This window comes from Pogona vitticeps, chromosome 2 (genome assembly GCF_051106095.1).
Source record: "Pogona vitticeps strain Pit_001003342236 chromosome 2, PviZW2.1, whole genome shotgun sequence".
NCBI classification, from domain to species: domain Eukaryota; kingdom Metazoa; phylum Chordata; class Lepidosauria; order Squamata; family Agamidae; genus Pogona; species Pogona vitticeps.
Window position 1 is genome coordinate 159,216,842 of NC_135784.1, and position 26,309 is coordinate 159,243,150.

A 26,309-nucleotide genomic window follows, 5' to 3' on the forward strand; every position below is an offset into this window, starting at 1 on the left:
TTTTTGTAAGGACAATGGAGTTGAAGTATATTGACTATTGGAGCAGTCTTGTTTGAAGGGTACAGAAATCAGTGAGTTGGACTTGCATCCAAGGATGCTAAAATTAGGAGTTTAACCTCCAGTTAGATAGCTCATCTAACACCCTTCTAAGTCTATAAGTTACATCTCCACTTAGCCACCACCTCTTGCACCCATGCAGTCAGTACATAGAAGCTTTCTGAGTAGATGCCCATTTCCATCTCTTTGTAGCCTCCCATGTCTTCAGGGATTCTGTCTCTCAAAAGGCAGGCAGGTTCAGCAACCTTCAAATCCCCACACCATAGTCTTCCCTCCCCCCCCCCCAAAAAAAATTCCAAATATTGCCCAAGCTGGCTGTTTCCCTTCTTTCTTCACCTTAGTACAAAATATTTACCTCTATTTTTTCCCTCTTTATCTCCATTGTTTCACACAACTTTTCGTTTAACTTAATCACAATCAAAGAAGCTTTCACTGTTTGTAAACGGGATGAAGAGCTTCTCCATTTCTGGTGAGCTTTTTCACGTTACAACCATTTTTGCATCCCAGTTCAAGAGAGAAAGGAGACTGGGAAGAAAGAGATAATGCCAGTAAAAGTAAAGCTTGAGCAGTGATGGGTCAGACAAAGGGTTTTGGAGAAGAGAAGAATGCTTGTTTCAGATATACCTCAGGGAGGAAAGCATTGATCCAAGCCAACTCATCCACTCTCCAGAAATGTGACGTCTGTTTTGATTATTGCACAGCGCATGATGTCACTTCAGAGATTTTCAATACAATGCTATTCATCTTGTTCTTCTCTCACAATTATTTTATCTCCAAAAATGTTTTTAAATGCTAAGGAATAGATTCAGTGTCAGGGTGCATCATCGAAGCAGGAATCCAAGGGGATCAAGAGAAGGGAGTGGCAGGACAGGCAGGGGGTTTAAGAGCATCCACACCTGTCAACAACCATGCCAGGGATTTTGCCATAGATAATCTGCTGTTTGTCATTGAAGTACAGCATGTTGATGGGGGACATCTTGGTGGGTGTACAGCAAGGCCCTGCCGAGCCTCGAGGGTTGGCTTGCTGCACAAGGTGAGTGTGGGGATATTTCTGCATGAACATGTATTCACACTGGCCTGAACAGTAGTTGGCTTTGTACCGCTTGGGAGCGATAATCCAATCCCAACCGAAGGCTTCAAAGTCAACAGTCAGTGGATAACGGCAACAACGGGACTCAGTTGAGTGCTCATCACAGTCTAGCCCCAGGTTCCGACGGGACCGTTTGTTGTTCTCCAGCACACGCAGCTCCATGAAAGGATGCTGGAAACGGGATTGAAAAATAAAAAACAAAGATGTGAGTTCACATGCAATATCTACTTTCCTTTATCTCTGTGACAAGAGAGAACTACTTGAAGGAAAGGCCATGGCCCTCAGAAACACAGGTCTTGGAGTATGTTAACCCCATTAGCTATTTACTGTATTGTCCTATCCATTCTACTGATTCATCTGTCCACCCTTTCTCCCTTTAGGTATCCTGTAAAGTAAACTAACCTTATTAATATACGTTCATGTCTCCCAGCCCTATAAAGATTTGTTCATTCCATCTTTTACCTATACCTACAAGGCAATCTTTCCTTCAGTCCTAGCATTCAGGCATCTATCCAGTTCCCAGAAGTGGCACTGAGTATTTCCTTTTCTGCTTTAGAAATGGCTAAGCAAAGACTTGACTTTAAGTAGCCATTATTAAATCTGATAGTCATATATTCCTTCAGGAAATGCAGTGTAAACAACAAGATAAACGCCTTGTGGGATAATGACGTATCAGGTGTTGCCAGTAAAATTAATAAAAATCACATTGAGGTAAATATTCTGCCGAGACAGATCAAATTGTAAACAGTAAGGTATAGGGAAGCTACATATCTATGAATGTTTATTTAACCTGGTATTATTACTGCAAATTATATACAAGATTTTAGTTAGTAAAAACTGCATTAGTTGCTTCAAGAGACTAATCATAGAATAAAAAATGAAAGATAAATTAAGAAAAAATATATCAATACCAAGCAAATACTATTTTTGAAAAAAATAATAAAAAGTAAGTAGACTTTAAAACTTGAATGTCAGCCTATTAATTTACCAGACTGCTATGCATGTGAACGACTAGTTTAAGGTGGCCATGTGAAAATCTAGAATAATAAGATATATGAATCCAATAATTCAGAACATCTTTTTCTGGAAAGAACTTCCGATTTCCCAGTGTCCCAGTATGCAGCTCACAGGTGGCATGTAGGCAGAGTGGTGTCTTTTTGCATGGGAATGACAGAACAGTGAGTCACAGAGACATTTGACTGAACATTGAACATATAAGGAGTGCCCCATGCTCCAGTGCTCACCTGCTTCATAAGCTGAGCATGCCCTAATGCTACAGTATGGCACTGAGGCTAGGAATTAGGTTGAGCATGTAGTAACCAGCAGCACTTGTAGATTTTGTGAGATCTACAAGAAATATAAAGTATTCCTTGGGTCTCTGTTGGGGCTGGGATGGGGAAAGAAGAGGGTAAGGGACTTTCCTGTTTACCCACCAGGCCTTCAGCACCAGGCCCAAGAGAGGTGACAGCCAGGTCATTGCCATTGGGATCAAAAGCGTTGATCTCGATTCCCCAGTTGTTCTGAGGCTGCTTAAACCAGTTCTGCAGCACATGCTTGAAGTCAATGCTCTGCCAGTGGCCAATGCGTGAGTTCAGGTCAATCTTGAGTGAGCGGATACGGATGTGGCGACTGCCATCCTCTGTCACAGGCTTGAGACGCAGGATCTGTAGGTAGACTGTGGAGGTATGTTGAACAGGCCGTAGGTACACCCACAGCTGTGCCTTTACTACCTTGGTGAACATAATCTTGGGGCTGAAGTTGAAGAAACAACAGTGTGGGTTGCCTTCAATCTGTACTGCTGGGTCCGCTGGCAGAAAAAAAGAGAGAAGCAATTAGCAAAACTCCTTTACAACCCCAGTCATTGGGGTTTCTACCTGAGAGACAATTCTTACAGCTATGTTTATCACATAATAACTGTAGTCGTAACATGATAACATGGTTGTCTAAACCTGCTGTCACAGTTCAGCTTTCATAGAGATTTCTTTTTGGTTGAATACCATGCCCACCAATGGAGGCAGTATTGAACAATAACAACATATCCTTCAACTGTCCGTTCTAATTGTCTTCAGTCACAGTGAACATTAAACCCTCCAGTCAGACATTCATTTACTGGATAGAACTTTGTGCAGATGTGAAACCAAGGAAACTATATTTTTATAAAAGAGAAGCAATTAAGAGACTATTTCTTCTATTTCCATATACTAAGAATATAAAGAGAGGGACAAATAAATCAATAGCTTTTTAAGTAGATAATTTAAAGTGGTCACTATTATGCCACCAATAATAGTGGGTTCGAAAGGAAAGGGTGGGTTTCAAAGGAACAAATGAGAACGCTCAAGAGCTGATGCCCACAAAAATATGAGTTCCCATGTATAGTGTTCTATAATGCAAGGTTACGAGTCACTCAATTAGCCCACTTACCCACCCCGCTTAAACAATAAATAGCCTGCTCCCCAGTAAAGGATGTGGTGTGCATGTTGAATTCTTTCCACATTTGTACTAGAGCTTGTTATCTAGCAGGATCTCTCTCCAGACTTCTCTGATTCCTCCCTACCCTCCATAGCCCACAAGGCTGCCCAGCTTTCCAGAGCAGATCCTGAGGGGCACAGAGAGTACAGGGAGAAAATGGTGAAAGTTGTATCCCTGTTTCTTTTGCTGGCACAAACATTCATAGAAATACATTCACTGGATGCTCCTGCCGACCAAAGAGAACTCAGGATCCAAACTCGTATGTTTTGGTCACTGCGAAACTATACTGGATTGTAGATTTACGTTAAAAGAAGAATTTAAAGGATTGCTTTTCTCCCTACCAGGGCTCACAAAATGTTTTTGGTAGAGTCATCCATAACTGTTTGAGCTACTTATACTACAGAAGTGTACAGAAATACATAATTCCTTTGTGTTGCATGAAAATCATGCTTATTGGCAACGGAATATTAGCTATGGAGCAATTTGCTCTGTGACAAACTTGATACCACCTTCTTACACTACAATTCTGATGTCCCCTACTAGAAAGCAGCATATACATACACAGAAATAAGTCCTATAGCTTTTAATAGGATGTACTCCTAGGTAAGTGTGTATAGTTTTGTGCCTTTAATACTGAAATGCATTGACAACACGCACACGGAAAAGGAAGAAGGTGCAGGTATAATACAAAAACATTGTTAACTGATCTTGTCCTCGCCATAGAGCTCACAGGGAAACTGCGTCAAAGAGAATGTTTTGGCAATACTGCAGAGCCAGACCTGCAGGATGAATGGGGTCGGAGGCTGAAGGCACGGAGTGAGCCTAACTTAACAAGGGAGAGTGCTGAGGAGCCTGCCTAGACCAGCGCTCCAGAACTCAAGTTGTCCAATTCCATGCAGTCCTCGCAAGTGTTTGTGTGTCTTAACAACCATTGAATTATTCACAGGCTAGGCTCGTAAGCCGCAAATAATGTATATGATGTTGTCCCTAGTAAGTTATCATGTTGTAATTGTCATTTAAAAATGTTATACATATAGCCCTTGAAGAAGGCTGATAGGCCAAAACGCATTTTACAATGAAATAAAGGATATTTTTTACATCCCAAAATGACAGTCCTTCCATTTTTACCTCAGATTTCAGTGGATGTACCAGTTCCTTTCATTAATTTATATTTTGTAGTCACAGAGTGCCTAACCCCCCCCTTCCATGTTTTTTTAATAAGGATTCTGAGCCATTGTAGGACCTTAGTAAGCATGCCTTATCAAGGATAGAGTCCAAGCGCAAAAGTGATCCTGCATTTGTGCTCTGGAATAGAGGCGCTACATCAGTGCTCTAGATCAGTGGTTCTTAACCTTCGGTTATTCAGGTGTTTTTGAACTGCAGCTTCCAGAAACCCCAGCCAGCACACCTGAGTAACCCAAGGTTAAGAACCACTGCTCTAGATCACCCACTCTCCACCGAGTCCATATGGCCCCTGGGGGCTCCTGGCACATTTGAAAGAGGCTACAGATTGGAAACAATTGCTTGTTCTAGCTCCTGCAACCTAGCAGTTCGAAGGCATGCAAATGTGAGTAGATGGATAGGTATCACCTTGGTGGGGAGATAATGGCATTCCATGTCTAGTCATGCCAGCCATGTGACCACGGAAAGTGTCAACGGACAAAAAAACAGCTCTTTGGCTTACAAATGAGGATGAGCACTGGCCCCTAGAGTCGGACATGACTGGCCTTCATTGTCAAGGGGAACCTGTACCTGTTATGTTATACATAAAATACATACATTGAATAATGAGTTGTATTTTTCTCTAAGACAACCATAGTGCTGCAGGACAGGTTATTTATTGCCTTTTACCAGTTATGGCCATCTAAACCAGTTATGTCTGGTTGGGAGCAGCTCTTCAGGCAGAGAGAGGCCATTCCCATCACATGCTACTGAGCCTTTTAAAACATAAACCTCAGTATATCAAGAATTGTACTGGTGACCTTCTCCCTGAAAGACATGTGGCATCTACTGAAATATGGCTGTTTCTGCCACTTCTGAGTTGGACACAACAGCCATTTAACACTGTACAGTAGCACACTGAGGAAAGAACATGTCTCAGCCAGGTACAAAAGAAACTGGATCAGGCTAAAGAATATTATAGTAGAGTGTGCTAGCTCTTACATGAAGAACCTTGACCATTCAAAATTAAGCAACATTCTCCTCCTTGAGTTTAACATGTTCCGTTCCACAGTGGGTATTATCTCAGGCTCAGCCAGTAGGAGGCAGACATTCCAAAAGAATTCTCAAAGGCTGGAAACAGAGCCACCCTTTCCTGTTAGAGCCCCATTGCCCTCTCTTTAGCAGAGAAAATAGGCTGGGTTCACTCCAGACTACGGCCTTTAACAGTTTCTTTATGCTTTCTTTGGGCATGTCATGCAAGGGCAAATCTGTGCTCTGTCTTGTCTCAACCCAGCATCTGTTACTTTGTCCTTATTAGGGGGTTCACTATTGATATGGAAGCAAACCTCTGGTCTTTAAACACTCAAACACAAACCTGCAAGCTTTGTAGTTAGCCCATAGCTAGCATTCAATTCTGATCAGGCATCAGATGTTTCTTGCCTGCCCCGACCCCCTGATTTCCATTTTTAGTTGGCCTGCTGACACTCAGTTCTTGGTTACTAATAGATGTAAGTACCTGGCAGAATTTCCTCACTTTCAGAAGAACAGGAACACCTGATTACGTACTCTTTATTAGCCAGCCCACAACTCAGTTCTTTAGACACTTCCTACTTTGTCATGACCCCACTGGACCAGAACGTACACAACTGCCTTAGTTCATCTAGCCCAGTACTATTAGCACATCTGGATTTAGACAGGATTCTTCCCTAGCCTTCCCCTGAGACCCCTGTATTCCATGGTGATAGCTTATCCAGGTAACCAGATCTGAGCCCGTTTCTCAAATCATGCAAGGTTCAGTATGTTCCAGTGTTGCAAGAAACCTCTGGTCCTAAAAACAAAGTCTAAGATGGGACTTGTGTTGTTTAATCCAACAGTGGCTAAATCCATCCAGATCTGTACACATTCTCTGTCTACTAACCCAGATTTTATTACTTCGCCATTTGTCCTGTATGAGTCATACAATATGTACATCTAGCCCGGAATCCTTCCTCTTAGAAGTGTCAGTTTTGAATGCTTTAGGCAGTTTATAAAACAGCATAAGTCCCAGTAGTGACAGATTTTCCATCATCCAGTTCTCCGGTATTTTGGAGTTTCTTTAACAAAGAGACAACTTAATTAGCACAAATTCTAGTGCATCAAAGTACTATCCTATGTGATGTATACAAATTTATCATGTGTCTCTTGCTCCGTGTTCCTGATCCCATTCCCAACAACTGGTCCATGAAAAACTGTACTTTGTAGAAAGCTTATTTTCCTTTGTAATTTGAAAAGTGGCCTGTAATACAGTGCAGTGCTGTTCACCGCAGTCAGCAAGTAAATCATTTCTGCTGCTGCAGCTGCTAACTTTCAACTTATTCTTCCAAATATCATTCTCATTCTTTGCCATTTCTTTCCCCAAAAATGAATATTACTGTAAGAAATGATTTTTGGAGCATCCTTAAGAAAATCTAAATGCTTGTTCCTGTGGTTATAGTTGTCAAGATAGTTCAATCCTTGTGAACTATTGGCAGTTGGTCCATTCAGCATGCAAGGATGTATGTTTTTGCTTGTATGTGTAAGCAAAAACATACACTAGAATGTATGTTTAACACATACACTAGAATGTGTTAAAGTGTTCTTCCTGCCAAGGTGTGTGCTGCATTTTGGTTCCTTTTTTAAAAAAACCCAACTGGTTTGCACATAAAACCTAGTGGGTTGTTTTTTGTTTTTTGGCACAAAACCACACTTTTAACAAACACTGTTCCTGAAAAAAAGTGCTTATCCTTCACTCTTCTCAGAAAAAATCTTGTAATAGTTGCCCATTTTTTCAACAGTCTATCAAGAGTCCTATTTTTGTCAAGAATGAGAAAAAAACTGAGTGTTAATTGTACCCTTATTTGGCAATAGTAAAGAGTTGCTTCTCTCTTCTGCTTGTCTCAGGTAGCCACTCTGATCTAATCTACCAACCATCTATTCTATACCTAATCCCTTTGCTTTTGCAATAAACTTTTAGTTATTCCTGTGTCATTTAGAGTTTCTGCCTATCCCTTCTCTGATAATTTTATGTGATTTCAGCATCATACATATTTGGCTTTCCTTATCACCATCTGAGAACAAAAACTGTACTAATAATTTTCCAATTCTTCCAATTCTTTTGTTTTCCTGTTCCATATCCACCTTCTTGCTTTACCCACCCCCTTTCCCAGACTGCAATAAACTTCCATTTACTCCAAAGCCAGAGGAGATGGAGGAGGAGAAGAGAGAATTACTTACAAATTGCCAACATAAGTTGCATAATTATACCTTTTCTTATGCAAAGGTTTGCCCATCATCGGGGAAAGTATAGCTGTCAACAGGTGGAGTTGCATCCTGCATCCAACTGCACCAGTACCTATGCACAAATACTATCCATTGTTATCTCCATCTGCTTTGGCAATGCAGCAAGCCAGGTCTTTACAGGAAGCAATGGGTTCCTAATTTACCCACTCTGCCTCAGCAGAGTGTATTTGTACCTGAGGGGCTGGTCTGGCACGGACGAATATTCAAAATAACAAGCAGTCAAGTTAAACATTTTTGCATAAGCTGGGGAAAACAAAATAATACAGAGAAGATGGAATTTACTGAACAACAGGAAACCTAATGCACTTCAGTTTTTAACAGCAGTTAATTGAGGGAAAACTTGGTTAATGTTATATACATATTCCAACTTGATGTATATCAACTCACTAGTCCAAATGGATATATGTACTATACATATATGTACATCAAGTTGGAACTGACTTAGAGTGACCCTAATAGGGCTTTCAAGGTGAGATATTTAAGGAGTGGTTTTACCTGTTCCACCTCCCCAGTGAGCTTTCCTGGCTGAGCAGGGATTTGAACTTAAGCCTCCTAAGTCTTAGTCCATCACTCTCCACTATACGACACTGGGTATCATATATACCTATCATATATATAAAAGCATAGAGAAAATATTGTCTCATTTGTGTAGGTAGGTAGATACACAGATAGACAGAGAAATATAACAAATACTGCTGTATTCTCATGCAAAATGAGATTATTTTTTTCTATGGTTTTACTTAATTAGTAGCTAAATATGTTCATTCAATTGTTAATCATGATTTAATTCAGAGAGAGGGAGAGAGAGAGAGAGAGAGAAGGAAGTCTGACAAGAAAAAACTGTGGAAAATTCCCCAAAGTGTCTATTCTTGCAAGAAATTAATATATCTGGGTCTCATGTCCTCAGCCTGTATAAATGCAGACAATCATATACAACAAATACATTGTCGGCTTTCATATGCAAGTTTCTCCCAAGGGAATGGACTCTCTGGAACCCTCTAATGCTTAAAACTGGGAAGCACGAACAAGGTGTTAGGCAAGGACACACACTTCATGTAGGCAGGGACAGAATTGAGACCATCTGTTATCAATAGCTATTTGTTCCCAGACTAATGTCCCAGATGTTCTTGGAATACAGCTCCAAGAAACGCTGGCCAGCACAGCCAATGCCCAGGGCTTTTACGAGTTGTAGAACAAGAATACCTGGGGCCCTAAGTTTGGGAGCTATAGCCTTAGGACATCTTAAACTTCATTGGAAGTAGGACAGACATCAACAAAAGACTGTTAGAACAAATTTTGAGAGAATATAAATATACTTGTCAACAGCCAAGAACAGAGAAAGTGAAAAAACCAGCATTTTTATGGAACAAATTGAGAAAGAAAACCTCTCTTCCCAGCAAAGTCAGATGCTCTGAAAAAAAATAATTCCCTTTCCCTACATAGACAAAGAACTGAATGATCTCTTTGAAAACTCTTATGACAGATAGGCCATGATAGATGCCCAAATCGTTTGAAAGTTAGGCAGTGAAGATGAGAGAAATACTCAAGCTGCTGGAGACACGAGATCTCACCTCAGCCAAGAAAGAATGGACGTGGGATTCAAACAGAATTCTCTTGTTAATACAGATAGGCTAAGGAGAGAGAGAGAGAGAGAGGCACTCCCTCTTCCCAGCACCGGCCAGCAACACCCAGTGGCCAAACCCCCTCCACTCCTCATCTGTTCAGAGACATCTGGGTTACATTGAGTTCGGAGTGCCCCTTTGCCCCTGCCTGGTGCACCCCGCTCAGCTTAATCACCCCCAGCTGCATGTGCCATGAACTGCAGGCCCTGCTAACACGCAAAGGTCAAGACACGGACCAGCCGCCGCTCCCTACACAGCCGACTGGGAGCGAAGGCCTCTGCTAACAAATGCCCAAGGCAATTTGCTGTGCACAAGTCCCAAATTAATGCTGTGCTCCCTTGGGAATTTCTTTACCCCCAACCCCCACCCGCCCCCGTCTCTGCCAGATCTTGAAATGACAGAAGACCTCCCTCCCTCCTCCCCCAGTATTTTAAGCCTCGCTATGAGAAACATGGTCACAGGCATTGCCAGACTAAAGTACAGAAGACAGCTACAAGACTGGGCGTGGGACATTTGACAAACGAAAGCAGAGCCAGGTTACTGTGTTCACATGTGTATTATCCCAGTGCTCTAAACTAGTTAGCTCAAGATTCTGCGGTTTGTTACACTGAAGTTATCAATGAGGTAAGACTGTTTGTGGGCAACATTCAGTAACACCTGCATTTGACATAGACCTTTATTCCTGCTGCTCATTTTCTCAGTATTTGCAGGGTACTGAATGAGCCTCCCCCACCAAAAAAAACAAAAAAAAAACCTGCCAGGGTGCTGTCCATGGTTCTATATCCTGCCCCTGCCCCTTCCTCACATTTTGTTAGAGAAAGAAAAGTGATTATCCTGAGATATTTTTCATGCCTATGAGAGGGTATTCCCCCCCTCTTCCTGCAAGAGAAGTGACAAGAAAAGTTACTGAGATTTTCTGACCCATCTTTCATGGTTTGGGTTTCCTCCCTGCAGTGAACTGGCAGGCCCTTGTGAAGTGGGTCAGGTTTTGTTTCCCATCAGTGACAGAGCCACTGCAGGTGTTGTCACTCCATTGCAGGGACTTCCTCTTCTATCTTCAATGCTCTCACTTGAACCACCCGTTCTCACTACAGTCTGAGCTCCCATCCCCTCCAGCATCCCGTCAGTGATTCAACCAGACAACACGAAATGGCTTGGAGCTGAGTGGATGGTGTGGGGAATAGGAGCAAATGAGTGGTTGGTTGCAGTTCTGCTCCCAGTAACATCCTTCACTACAGCACAGCACCATGATATAATACCAGCAAGCACAGGGTGAGGGGGATCTGATAGACACCCCCCCCCCAGAACCTGCCACTATGCTGCTACACCACCACAGCACTGCACCATGGTGGAAAATGAAGATGGTTGGGGTTGTAGGTAGAAACACAAGAGACTGTGCATTTTGGGAACACTCTGAGCCTTATGCCATGAAGGGCAGTAGAGAGGGAAAGTGGTTGTGGTGTTGGGGCACAATGGGTCACTAAAGTGGACCATTCCAGTGCTTGCTGTAGGCGCTCTACAAATAGCGCTGTGGCCACCATTCACCTCATGGAAAGGCAGGACATACAGTAGGTATGGGCATGTTGCCCAGAAGTGGAGAAAGAGAAAACTCACAGGCATAGGAAGTGTAGAAAAATGGCCTTGGACTACATTGGGCCACGTGGGCATGGTGTCCATCAGCCATTTGGATGAGTGTTTCTGTAACAGTTCAGAAGAAGATTGGGAGGAGTAGCACTAGTTGTTTGGAAGTCAAAAATGACTACAGTCACAGCAAGTTGTAACAAGCAAGAAGAGAATTCTGAAGACGGACAACAGGACAGGGAAGGGTATCTGTATAGTTTAGGCTTCATTAGTGAACTACATCAAAGTTACATATGGTGACTTGTGTAAGAAAGCATCCAAAATAACACTAGAACTGGTATGGTTTCCATTCCAGCCAGCCCACTCTACTGTAGTCTCTCCAGCCGTTATGACATGATCCATCATCTCTCTGCCCTAACCATGTACTCTTATGTAATATTTGGGGTATCTAAAGAAGTCTAAAACTGCTACAGAATCACAGTTATAAAACTGTATAAAAGTACATATAGAATTATGCAGGGGATGGATAAAGTGGACAGAGGGAAGCTCTTTTTCCTCTCACACAATACCAGAACCAGGGGCCATCCACTCAAATGGAGTGTTGGGAGAGTGAGACCAGACAAAAGAAAATATTTCTTTACCCAGCGTGTTGTTAGTCTGTGGAACTCCTTGGCACAGGATGTGGTGATGGCATCTGGCCTAGATGCTTTAAAGGAGATTGGACAGGTTCCTGGAGGAAGAGTCCATTGCAGGTTACAAGCCATGATGAGGATGTATAATCTCTAAGCTTAGTACCTCTAAAAGGCAGATGCATGGGAGGGGTATCAAGAGACAGGTATCTAGTTGTCTCGTGTGCTCCCAGAGGTATCTGGTGGGGTCACCGTGAGATACAGGAAGCTGGACTAGATGGGCCCTTGGCCTGATCCAGCAGGGCTCTTATGTTATGTTGTGTTATGTTACCGTTTAAATCATACCAGCAAAATAAAGCAGTAAAAAAGAGAGATTTGAGTGGAAGGCACAGCAAAAGAAACAGCTGGGGGTAAAAAAGATAAATCTGATACAAAAGGTCAACCTAACGGGCCAGGTGTTAAAGTTATTATTTATTAATTTAAAATACTTTTTAACCCACCGTTCTCCTTAAAAAGGACCCAAGGCAGCTTGCATCATTAAGAGACAATATTGAAAGCTTAAAAACAATAAGTCTGTAAATACTGAAAAGGATCAAATAAATACCACACTAAAAGACAGTAAACAAAGCAACACCGAAAACACATTCAAAGTAGTAAGACACAACCATCCATTTGAAAACTCACTCAGGTATCCCATTTGCCAGAATAAAGCCACCTTAACTCCCTGCGGGATGTGAGCAGCCCAGATAAACCCTTTCCCCACATCCTAATAGTCATAGCTCCTTCGTCATCAATGGGATGTACAAAAGAACTTCACCAGTAGATCTTGAAGACTGGGCAGATTCACACAGTATTTCAAATATATTACTGGATTTTTTCGTATTACTTGTTTCAGATTTTGTGTTTACATTTCTCAGAGTGGCATTTTTTATTGTATACTTATTGTTCTTAGCATTAATATTGCCTTTTAATAATGTAAGATGCCTCTTTACTCATTGATCTTAGCTTTAAATATTGTCTTTAATGATGCTAAGCGCTGTTGCATACACTTATTGCTTTCAACTTTAAATATCATCTTCTACTGTTGTAAGCCACCTTGAGCCTTTTTCAAGGAGAAAGGTGGAGTAAAAAGTATTTTAAATAAATAAATATTCTGGATGACAGTCATTCAGTGCTTTACATATGAACATGCTTACACACTCTGCTTATGGAATACCTGTTTGGTTGTTTCAGCACCTGCTCTAAACACACACATGCGCACATGTATGTCACAGCCACTGCTATAGAACATTTTAAAAACTGTTCTTCTACTGACCAAAATGGTTAAGGCAACCTGCATCATCACCATTCATAGCAAAATTGAATCCACTTTAATTCAGTGTGAAAATTAGTTATAAGATTCCAGTGAGATATTTTACTTCTGTACATGTTACTGCCTTGTGTTTGTAGACCAGGAAGGGAGTTCAGTTTTTTAGGCACTGAGTTATTTGTTGGATGTGTTGTATCCTCACATGATGCCTTTAAGGAGTTTTCGGCTGGGAGGGACCTTTCTGGACTGTGGTTGCTGTCAGACAACTCAGTAGCAGCAAATAGTTCTCTCTCTACCTCAGATTCTTTTTTCCACCCTTCTTATAGTCAGTCAGGTTTTTGTCAGTTAAGACTATGTGGATTGTGCAGTCAAAAGTAGACAGAGTGAAGGGTTCTGTCAGCAATGTAACCAAATCAGTTAGTTAATAATGAAGCAAATTCAGCAGTTAAGCTCAGCAATGTAACAGGTTAACATTTCCACAAAATATTATGTTTGTTTTTATATAAGAATTGTTAGTCAATGGAAACATGTTATTCTTTGTAATTTACCAGAATCTATGAGTGAATGCATTGAGACAAATAAAAATTTCAGTTGAGGTAAATGAACAAATAAGGGGTGGTCTCCTAAGGCAGACTATAGTTCAGTCAGCTCTGTAGATTCCTGACCAAACCATTTTTATTTGCTGCATAATCTGAAGGGATGTTTATTATTATTTTTAATTAAAGCCATACTCAACAGTTTCCTCACACCAATTTTGCCAAACCCACCCCAACAGTATTCGGTAGTGCAAAGACAAGGTTGTTGTTTTAAGATGCCACTCTACCACAGATAGTTGAATTAACCATTCAGATAATTCATAATCATATCTTTGTTGTTGTTTTTTGCTTTCAGAAACAGATTAAGAACATAGATCTTTTCCAAAATATATTCTGAGAACCCACATATCTAGGGAACCATGAGAGTATTTGGACATTAAGATGGTGCCATGCTCACACAAAAAGTCTCCCACTGTCTCATCTGCCATGTATGACTTCTGAAATCTTATACAATAGAGATAATATGCTAATCATAATGGCTAAGTTCCCATATTTTGAATGTTTTTTACAGTTAGTGATATGCCCATTGCTCCCTTATTTTCTGATGAGGCATCAGTTGCTACACATGAAAAGCAGGAATTGCAGGAAACAATTAGAATATCATACTCCAGTCTTTGTCCTGGGCAGTGTGTAGGTGACTTGTAACAGTTCCAGTTTGGCTGAGACCTACTCTCCATTTTGCTTACTCACAAATCTAGACCTCCTTTGTGAATGCATCTAAGTACCATTTAGTGTTGCAAGAACACACCAGAAAACCAAGGTCATCTTGTTATCATCACACACATACAAGTCATAGTACTGACAAATATACAGTTACTTATTGGTGCCTGACAACTAGCACCTTAATTTGGCTGTCATATACCTCAACAGATGGGAAACCCTGACATCGGAGCGTTCAGCCTGGCGGCATGCGGTGCATCACGGCCTCTCCCAATTTGAAGAGACCCTCGCCCAGCAGGCTGAGGCAAAGAGGCAGTCATGAAAGCAGCAAAATCAGGGAGCTAGACGGGGTACAGATTGTATTTGTCTTCAGTGTGGAAGGGATTGTCACTCTCAAATTGGCCTTCTCAGCCACACTAGACGCTGTTCCAAGTCCTCCATACAGAGCACGATACCATAGTCTCTCGAGACTGAAGGATGCCTATGATGATACCTCGGATTGCCCCAGCTAGAATGACCTCTGTTTAGTTTCATATGTAGAACAATTGTGGAATGGTTTAAACAGTGCTGATATTCCAGCAACTGCTGTCAGTTCCTCTTGTGTTTATGGAAACATTCCCCAATTGTCACACTAGTTTGGAAGGATGGGAAGCACAGTACAGCACTCTAAAGAATACCAGATTAGGTAAGGCTGATTTACTAAATCACACACTACACCAGTTATAATTGCCACTGATATTCCCTCAGAGAGCATTTATTAAAAAGCTGATATAACATGTCATAAAGGAAGAATCCCTTCAAGATTTTTGCATGTTATTCATGACCCCACATAGAATTCCGCTTATGGTATTGATATAACCTCAGTATAGTTATTTACATACTGTTGGGTAAAATGAATGCTTTGTAATTCCATGCATTTCAGTGAAATGTAGGCAGAAGTTACCTACAATCCCGGTTAAAATTGACAGAAGATACAGTGCAGTGGTTGGGAGATTTTTCCATTTACAGTATTTGCATAATCAAAAAGAAACTGCCACTGAATTTTGTTAAGGTGCAATAATTGTTTTTCAGAAATACAGATCAGATTTACCTGGTTGATAACTATTTATGATATCATATTTAGGCTCCTAAATATGAGGGTATTTAGTTTCTTCCCATTCTGATAGATTTATTTGTTACACAACTTGTTACAAATGAACCTAGCTGAAGTCACAACTCTGGCCACTCTTACAGTTCCAGTTTCAACCCCTCTTCCCTGGTACATTATTAATAATTAATAATAACAATTATCCCTCAGTCTCCTGATGCCCTTCAATTTTAAAACACTATCCTCACAATTGTAACCAAGGTCTACATTGAAATTATTCCTATATTCAGAAATGATATCTGCAAGGAGATTTGAATTCTTCACTTTTGGTTTAGAGTTACAGTATTCCATGTTGTCCAAATGCAGTATTGCTGGAAGGGGGCATAGCATTTGGTGGGTTTCAAACGATCACCTCCCAATCTCCCTTCAAGGTACTTCATTAACTTCCCCTCCCACCTCCAGTGCCCAAACGAAAGGTCATCAGGGGTCATGGGTAGCCAATAAATGGTTTAGAACCCAATTATCCTTCCCTAGTTTCTTGTCTATGGGTGGGGGAAATGTACGCTTTAGATTAAAAAGGTGGGGGGAGGACAGGACAGAAGGAGTGAGGAACAGGGACCCAGAGAGGTTTATGGCCCCACTGCCTATAAAACCTTCCCTTCCTTCTGTTCAGGAACCATAAAAATACTCACACACACAATTGCTCCATGGAAGAGTGTCAGGAGAAAAAAAATCATAACTGCCATCAAGGGAAAGGGATTGAGAAAGAAAGGAAAAATTCCAAGAGGCAGGATATTATAAGGGGTCCAATAGATCAGTTTCAGCCAATCCAGCGAGACTATGGCAAGGGGAATTATTCCAGATAGCTAATTAAAATCAGATTGGACAACCCTTGTCAAATTCACTTTGGGTGGTGTGTGTATGCTGGCTTTATCGGGGGGGGGGGGTGCGGGTAGAATAGGGAGAAATGGTTAGAGAGAGAGAGAGAGGGATGATGGTGGAGAGGAGCCGCAAACATTTAACACAGAAAAAAAAAGCCTCAGCGTGTCGCCGATTTTATGGGCAGTAAAATTTCAAAGCCATCCAAGTCTATTAATGCTGGAGAAGGAAATTTCTCAATGAGCTGTAGAATTGGCCAGGAGGGAAGTCCTTCTCCCTACTGCGATTCCTCACACTTGTGCCCCCACACCTTCCCGTCCAACACCCCTTCCTTCCGCTGGGCCTTCACACACTCCAAACCATACGCTACCTCCCAGGCACACCAGTTAAAGTGAGCATTTGGGGTCCAGGATTCTTCCAGAAACATTCCTTTCATGCAAGGGAAAGGCTATAAATGGAGACTCTTATCCCTCTGAAATGTTCATGCATTCATATTGTGGTACATCTATCGTACTGCAGACTCTGTGTCTATGTATGTAGTCCCATTGTGGAGCTGTATGCTCTTTAAGGCTAGGATAATCTTATGATCTGATTTCATTAGAAAACCCTAGATAATTGGTGCTGTATCAGTAGAGATATTGGTCCTAATATAGAGACATGTGTCAGAGATCCTTTGTTAGCTTTTTATCCCTGCACATACTATTCTGGAATTCTTAATTTTAATCAGTCCTGCATATAATAACTTTACTACATTTCTAGTGCTTGATGACAGTTTTAAGCCTCCATATATTGAAACATTTTATAAATATATCTCTAAACCATATACCTAGCATATGTATTTCTGGTACTAGTACTGCTTTTTGGTGGTGGCCATTTTGTCTCCTGGTTCAGGGCTAGGCTTCCTTCTCTAGCCATGCAGTGTTTTGAGTTGATTTCAAGTTCAGCAATTCAGTGTTAATCTCCTGAAGACCTAATGACTTTCAGTTCTCTGATTTGCTTTAGCTCCTCAGCAGTGTTATTGGGGCAGTTTTAAGTAGCAGCCAAGTCCAAAGTAGAGCCATGGCTCATTATTTTGGAACATTGTTCTCTCTCTCTCTCTCTCTCTCCCTCTGTGGGTACTGAAAACAAGTTGTTAGTACATTCTTTGATGCCTTAATATGCTCATGATTTGTAAATACTGTACCTCTCTCTAAACACTTATGAATTTAAAAAAAACTTTGATTTGAGGGCCAAATGTATCATATGAATCCTTCCGTTGTTTGCTGCTTATCACACTCTGGTTACATCTCACAGGCCAATCAGAATACCTCACCATAGATCTGATTTCTGGCAGAGGAGCACAACCGGCAACAAAGAAAGGGCCACTCTAGATGTTCTTGGATTGGATCACAGCTCCCATCACCCCTAGCCAGCAAAGCCAATGGCAAGGGATGATAGGAGCTATGTCTGCATATGGAGAACTGAAGGTTGCCAATCTTTACGTCATAATAACTTTGTACACACGTTTCTTAGTGTGTCCAGCACAGATTAATTTCTGAATGCCCAAAAGGCAGAACAGTTACCAACTAGTGACCTAGTGCTCACCAGATGTGTCACACCACTGTTCCCAGAAACCTTCAACCAGTATGACATCTGCAAGACATCAGGAGGCAGCCGGCTGAGCTAGAACATCAGAAAATTTGCTGTGTTCCTCTACACTGTAGAGTCCTTCCAATGACACCAACAAAAAAGGTTATATCATTTTAGATATGGGTGTCCAAGACTATTTTTCCTATTAGGTAAGTAGCATAGATTGCAAAAGCTCAGGACCCAAATGAATTTTTAGGGTGAGGCATCCTGGATCCCAGACCATTTAAATCTGCTCTGAGGCCCTGTTAACCATTGATTGAGCCCACATCCAACCTGATGACTAGCTTTGATATCTCTCCTCTTTGTACAGACTTGAACTATTCAGTCATAAGTGTCATTCAAGGGCCTTGCTCATTGCTCTGCTTGAGACTTTTCCATGTACAAAACAGTACAGGAGGAGGTCCGTTTCCCGAGCATGGTGATTTAGCTCCCATTTGAAAAATGAGAATGCTGCGATTTGAACTATGTAAAGAATTTTGAGAGGAACTGAGAATAACCTAGTTAGGTGTCTAGCCTCAGATTATCCTATGATGACTGAGGATACCACCATTTACTCCTCTGTGGAGGGTGCAATGTAGTTCTTGACACAGGCTGTGAAACAGAAACTAGAAAGAGTCACTCCAGGAAAGATTTTGTTAATTTGTTCTAACCTTCTCCATGGGATGGCTGGGCAGCTCAGTTTTCATGGCATGGATCTTATTGCTTTTAAACCAGGAATATCAAGCCAAGCTGCTGGGATGTTCACTGCAGACTACTCAGAGAAGCCTAGGTCTGCCATGACGGCTGCCTTTTAACCAACTGTTTAACTAATTCTTAATCTTTAGTGGGTGGGACTTCTGAGCTTTGTGACTTGCACTGAAGCAGCTTCCCCTTTTAGTAAAAGTAAACTACATTAATTTCATAGCCGTTCTACACTGTTGCTGCTACAACCAAGAGGTGGAATGCTCTGTTCCTTTTGAGCACATATATACAGTACACAAATTGTTCCTAGCATTTGCAAGACTCTGTTCAAGGGTTCGCCATCAGCATCTGAGCAGAGAAAAATTTGCCCGGGGCATGGAGAACAATAGACATCCAAATTAAGATACATTTATTCTCTGTTGTAATTTTGGCTTTGTTCCTGGCCTTCCTTTCACTCTCATCTTCTGAGACATTAACCGAACAGACATCCTTTACACTTTAGGGTTTCTCAAATCAATACTGCAGACCACATCTTGATAATCAAGCCACTAAGCTTCTATGCCTAATTGATGGCTCTAAATTCTCAATTTCATATTGACTTACTAGATGTCAGACTGGGGTGGGAGGGATCTGGATTTTCTTGTCCAGCTGAGAAATCTCTGTGGACAGTAACCTAACCATCAGACGTTGGATCTAAAGATATCAAACACCTTTGCAAAATTTTACTTCTAAGGTGATAAATAAAGTGAGGGTATGCATTCCAAAATGTAGCGGCACACAAGAAATAGTGTTACATACAAGAAAGAAAGAAAAATGCTTTCTCTCAAGTTGGTCAAAAGTGATTTAACACTTGGAAGATGTAGAGGAAAGAGTTGATAAGCCTGGTCTTGAAGTGGCAAGGCAAGACGTATACACAAGAAGAGCCATAAATTATCTGGATGTAGAAAAAGAACAAATGTGTACAAATCAGTTTAACATACAGTGCCTGAATTAATTTCAGAACATCACTACAAATGATAGCATGTAATGCTGCTGGAAAAAACTTTAAAAACTTTTTTTTGTGGTAGGTGTGGGATGACCCAGCTTTCATTTACATTCATATCTAAACAGACAGATTTTGTCACAGGCAAGTTATCTATCTGGGAGCATTTTCTTTCCCAGTACTATTTTCTTCCTTAAGCTGTAGCATCTCCTGCTTTCTTGCAATCTCTTTCTCTTGCACATGTATGCACATGCACTCATCCCATTAAAAGGAAGCAGTCAGAGGGCAAAGAAATGATCACAGTGTGCTTAAATGGCATCATCATACCTCTGAAGAATCTAACAGATACTAGCAACACATACACGAGCACACAAAATGGGAGAGTAATATTTCATAATATGGGGTAATTAAAAACTGAGCAAACAGTATTGCAGAAGCCGTAACAAGAAGAGATTGTGTATGAAGTTTCTTTCTGGGGGAAAAACTCCCTTGTGGATGCGGCTACACTATAATAGAAACCCTGAAGATAAGGTGCCACCTACCGAGTATCCAATGTAACACAGGAAGAATAATGTTCTCTTCCCCCACTTCTCTAAGACCAGATTTAGAAAATTAATGAATACATTTTTATTGTTTAAAAATAGCAAACATATCTGAAATAAGTTTTGGTATCTGAGAAAAAGCACATCAACATTAGGATGGGATGGTTTCTGTGAATGGACAAATGGAAGACATGGCATTGCTGAAGTTTCTTTAAACAATCAGCTAATTAAGATTTTGGACCAGGCTTCTTTTCTTTTGAAAAGACAGTGTTGCCTCATATAGTGTTGTAGGAAGAGTCTTCATCCATAATGGGTGTATCATTATGAATGCTTCTGTATACTCAGTACTATAAGGATGGGGAACATTTGGGCATCCAGATGCTTTGGACCACACCTCCTTCAACCCCTTGCCATTGGTCACAAGGGATGGAGCTGATAAGGTTTGTACACAAAAACATCTGGAGGGTCAAAAGTTCCCCACCACTGCAACACATCTTGAAATTTTATGTAAAAGGGGAGTATTTCTACGGGGCCAGGAACTACCTTCTCTATCAAGCCCACTTGAGAGAGTTCTGGGGTATTATAGGCCCACTCTTCATCCTATTCTTCCAAGCAGGTGCAGCGTAAGAATGGCTTGCTCTTCTTCTCCCATCATTCCCTACAGAGGGCCGTAAAACTAGCCATTTATTCTCCATTATGGGAACAGAAAATTGGATGCACCTTTATCCTGTCCTGCCAGACTCTTTAAAGAAAAACACAAGAATTATGGAAGGTGCCACAACATTTTTGTTGCAGCAATAATCTACAATAGTAAAATGGACCCCAAAAGACATCATTTCCCTTACTACATACTTGGATCTTCTTCCAGTGCTCAGCAGCAAAACCCACAAAGAAATATAGGTGAGCTGGAAGAGCTCAGAGATGGAAACAGGGATTTTCAACATAGACTATACATTGCAATCATGAAAGACAAGAGAAGGGTCACTCGAGTAAATCACATGCATCCTTCCAGCTCAGTGTAACTTCATTTGATTGGGGATCGACTGAATAATGACATGACAGAATGAATGAGCATCCAATTGCTGTCCTCATCATGGGGAGTACATGACTGGCTCTACATACCTCCCTATGGAATGATGAAATGAGAAAAGCAAGCAATTGTTATGCAGTTCATGTTTGGTTATACATCCTATACTAACATTTTAGTAGTATAATGTAAAGATTGGGCATACATCCTGTAAGTTGCCTTGAGTCCCAATTTCTGGGAGAAGGGCAGCATATACATGAAATAAAATATTTCCCCACCTTTCTTCTCCTTAACGATGTTGCTTTTCCCCTAATTTGAAACATTTAGATTATATTGTTCTTAAATCAGTGATGAATAAGGATGATGTTTTGTAGGTATTCCATCATATTTAGCAGCACTATTTACTTGTCTGTTCCTACCCACTTCACCTACAGTCTGTCCTTGGTTAAGGATCTAAACTCTTGCTTTATCACCATTTCATTAATGATTTTTCTGGCCTGGACATCTGATTGATAGCTAATGTAATAATGCTCATATCCTCTGACATATATTGATTCTTCACAAGAAACATTACATGCATTTTCCAGCATTATGGAACTGGTTTAATCAGCATAAAATGATACAGAATTAAGCAGAATTGTAAAAACGCCATATTTACCAGTGTGTCGTTTTTGCTGTTTTAGATCTGCTGGCTCTTTAAAATTATGCTAAGTCAGAGGTCAAGAGTATTACAGAAAATAATTATCTCCATCTCTTCCACTGTACCCTCTATTTGAACTTACTCCAATCTCAGGTCTATTCGAGTTCAACTTCCTCTCACTACTGCCTCTGGGCATTAGGATTTTAAGGATCTGAGCTGGTCATCCATCTAGCAGTGGTAATGAGACAGTGGCTATGGGTAGCTTATACTTTTAGAAATGCTTAATACTTCTGTAATGGGTTCCTCATGTGTTTTTATAATGATAATTCCCCGAGATTCACAGTCTAAATTAGGCAACAATTCTGAAATACCTTCCTTATTATAATACCAACAAAAATATTACAAAGGGGGGAAAAAAGACGACAACCAGTTTCAAATTCTGGGAAGTTGTTGCCGTGTAATTTGTGCACATAGGTAGCTTTTCTATGTGCATCACAGCTGGCCTCAAATGCCTTACTTGCAGCACACTATAAATTTTTTTTATTATTATTCAATTTATATGCCACCCAAACTACCCTCACTGCCCAATAAAGATCTACGATAGTAACGTTTACCATTCTTATTTAGTCACACTGCTGCTATTAAGCATATGTGTTCTGGGTGTTATAAAATTAGTTAGCAGTATCAGGAAAAAAAAAACATTACCAATCCCGAATCATGGTGATTCATCTCCCCTTCAGAATCCCAGTTCTGACATACGAGTCTTTAAGTGAACAGTTAAAGCTAGGGAGGCGTGTGTGCGTGCATGTGCACACATGCACATATACTTGCAGACCTTGGTCCACACATGCATATGTGTAACTGATTAGTGTATACTGGATCATTCCAATATTGGGAATGTCAGCCATGGCTGTGTCTGAAAGCATTCAGATTCAAGTAGATTGCAATAGACAGGTTCCTCTCGTCTCAACAGAAAGAAGGATGCCTAACTTCTACTGGATAGAGCCAATAAGAGCAACGAAATAGAGGAGTTGACTTGATGGAAAAGCAGTCATTTAAGATAATTTAAGGTGACTCACCTTCTTGATGCAAGATAATTTAAGGTGGCTCACCTTCTTGATGCAAATAATTATTGGACTTCCAGTCATCAAGTGATAGACAGTGTCTATTTGAACCAACCCCAGGAGACAACCTTTTTCGGCCATGGCCATAAACACAAGATGAAAGAAATATAGGCCGAATCAGGATCGCATAATGGACCTTGCAAGATAGTGTGTGAAGAATTATTTCCAGTCTGTGCCCCCCCCTTTAAATGTGCCAGGGCCCCCGTTGAGAAGGGCTGTGCTAGATAATACTTGGAAGCAGAGGCTAGGATAGCCATTTTGTGATAAACTTTGACACAACGGTCATCTACTATAGGAGGTTTTGCGTAGAGGCCAAAGAAGGAGGGAGTGCACTCTAGAAACATAAAGCAATGCTATAGCAGAGAGCACATTTACCCTGGCTTTTTTGTTCAGACTCCGGCACAATTTTCAGAGGATGCCCTAGAACGAGTAAAATGCATATGCAGTCAGTAAGTGCGGTGTTTTTAAATGGCATACTACTTAAGCTCCAAGGTTTTAATGTCCATATAGAATACTCCTGCTGCTTGCTGTTCTGCAGCAAATCAGTTGTGATACAAAAAAAAACCTGCTGCTATTCAGTCCACAGCAGCTGGCCAGCCACATGGTTCCCATTCCTGCCCCACCCCTGCCACAGCTGCATTAAGTGCCTGAATGTGTCAGGCTGCTGGCCCTGAGCTGAGGAGGAAAGGAAAAAAGAAATGCTCCAGTGCCTGTTTGCAGCCCTCAAGCTTCTAGGCTGCCCAAACCAATCTAACATGCCTGATTATCGTAAAGAGAAAACCAAACCAGTACACAGCACAACATATGTTCTAAATGTAGCAGCATTATACTATCTTAGAGGAATATTTGTCCAGATTGCACCTAGGGAGGTACTCCTCCGTCACCACTAGCTTTGCAAGTATCATGCAGGGAAAGGGATTAGCAAAATGCTAGATATTCATCCCATGCTGCCCTTTACAATCTGCAGAAACTCTTGGCAATTTTTCAAAAAAAAGAAGAGGCATCCAATAGAACAGATACCCAGCAATGCTAGTGTTGGTTCCAGTCACCAGACCTCCTGAAACATGTTCAGACTCCAGCTCCAACTGGAGAACTGCCTGTCGAGGTGGCTATTGCTCTTGGGTTTTCCCAGGCAACCCCACTTAGAGACAGAGAAACTTGACAAAGGGGAAGCTGGCCAGAACGATTGCACAGCACAGAGGCCTGGACAGTCACCACCCTGAAGCACCTCTGGTTTGTTTTCTCCAAACACTAGAAAACATTTCTTTCTCGACGGGTTTGTGCACAGCAGAAAAAAAATGCCATCCACGTGAGTCTGAAACACTTGGGAGAAGTCCAAAGGATCCCCCCCCCGCCAAACGAGGCTCTTGGCCCTGGCCGGAGAAGAGCCAACCTCAGGCGTGCGCCCTTGATGGGGGAGGCAGCTGGAGAGTCCCGAGGATCCGGCTGGGCAAACTTTCTCGAGCTGTTTGCAGCTGGCGAAAGGGAAGCTGACAAAAGGGATTACGCCTTCCGTCTCTTGGCAGGGGGAGAAAAAGCAGCCATACTCGCGGGCGCTGAGCACCGCCATTCACCCTTTCGCTTCGCAATTGAGCCGGCCTGGCAGAGCGACCTTTCCACGCCGTGACACCTCGGGCCAGCTGCGCCCCCCTGCCCTTGCTCAGCCCGACCTGGTTTTCGCCAGGGATTCATTCTTTTCACGCAGCACCCCTCTACACACACACACACGCACGCACGCACCACACACGCACCGCCTCCTTCCCGAAGCCTTGCTGTTTGCAAACCCCAGAAGCTGCGCAGAGAACCTGGCCGCCAACCTGGCAGCCCCCCGGGGAGAGTTTGGCCCGGGATCCCCGCGCAAAGCGCTCGGAGGAGCCCCTGGTTGGCACAAAGCAGCACTTTCGCTCCGATGCGCCTGGCAAAGAACTTTGTCCAACTTAAAACCCAAGCAGGGACTTTTTGCACTACAGTCGGGGGGGAGGGGGGGAGAAAGAGGGCATTTGCCTTTTCTTATTTTGCCCGGAGAAGGAAAAGCGGATTGTCTGGTTGGAGGAACGATGGTGCCGGTAAGGCGCATCGACACCCGGCCCCCGCCCCAAACCACCGGTCTCCCCTGCCCGGCCTTTGCTCCCTGCTAGACGGGGGCGGCCAACTGGGAGTTTGACCCAGAAAGAGGTCAAACCACCGCTGCCAAGGCGAGGCTGGCGGTGCCTTCCTCCCACCTGGTCGGCCACCCAAGCCAAGCCAAGCCAAGCCAAGCCCGTGCCAGCCGGTGGTTCCTTCTCCTCCGAAGTCCCCCGGCTAGCTGGCTGTCTCCCTGCGATCGATCGCTTCCTAGCCGAGATCAACCCCGAGCCACAGCCAGGACAAGCAGAGGACCGAGCGGGGAGCCTTGCTTCCCACCCGCCCTCTTCCACCTCCATCCCTCTCGCGCACCGAAAGTTGTCGCCGCCGCCGCCGCTGGGATTGCCGTTCACCTCAAGTTGAGATCCTTCGATCCTTCCTTCCTTCCTTCCCTCCCGCCCTCCCTCCTTCCCACCCGCTCGCCCACTCACCCACCCACCCACCCACCTTCCGGCCTCCCGCTCCCCACTCCGGCCTCGTCAACAAAGAAGCCCCGGACTTACTTTCTTGTGCCATGCTGATGACAGTCTCGGTGGTGGCATGGTACTCGTCTTCCTCCAGATAGTCGTCGTGCTGGAAGGAGTCCCCCTGGAAGTCGTGCAAGTCCAAGATCTGCTGCAGCGGCGGGGCTTTGGGCAACAACTGGTTGACCACCTCCCGGGTGATGTTGGGCGCCTCTTTGAGCCGCAGCTTGCTCAGGATCTGGGATTTGATGCTCTCCAGCCGCATCTCTTTGCTGTGCTTCCGCCACATGCACACCGGGCAGCCCTGGTCCTCGGGGTCCGTCATCAGGGGGACTCCCTCCGTGGGGGCTTTATCCGCCCCTCGCTCGCCGGGCTCCCCCGTGCAGAACTCCAAGGACAGGACCAGGAAGCACCAGAACAGAGAGGACTTGGGCACCAGCATGTCTGGCGAGCGTCGCTTTCCCCCCCAACCAGGCAAGCCCCCGATCGGCCAAGCCCCCTCTCTCGCCTTTTTCTCCAGCGAACACGGATCTCGCCGGCTTGGCCTTGGGGGTGGATGGCGTGCGGCTGCGGGAAGCCGGCCGGGAGGGTGCCGGGGGCCGGTGCCGATGCCGGGGCTCCTGCGGCTGGCGGAGGAC

At 42.8% G+C, this 26,309-nt stretch overlaps 1 protein-coding gene across 1 annotated transcript; it reads right to left on the reverse strand.

The window, feature by feature from the left end:
- GDF11 (growth differentiation factor 11) lies at window positions 1–26,309 on the reverse strand. Its single transcript, XM_020782984.3, has 3 exons — window positions 25,711–26,309; window positions 2,581–2,954; window positions 1–1,318 (listed from the first exon to the last, which is right to left on the reverse strand). The coding sequence occupies exons 1-3, from the start codon at window positions 26,111–26,113 to the stop codon at window positions 938–940; spliced, it is 1,158 nt and encodes a 385-aa protein (XP_020638643.1). The 5' UTR covers window positions 26,114–26,309; the 3' UTR covers window positions 1–937.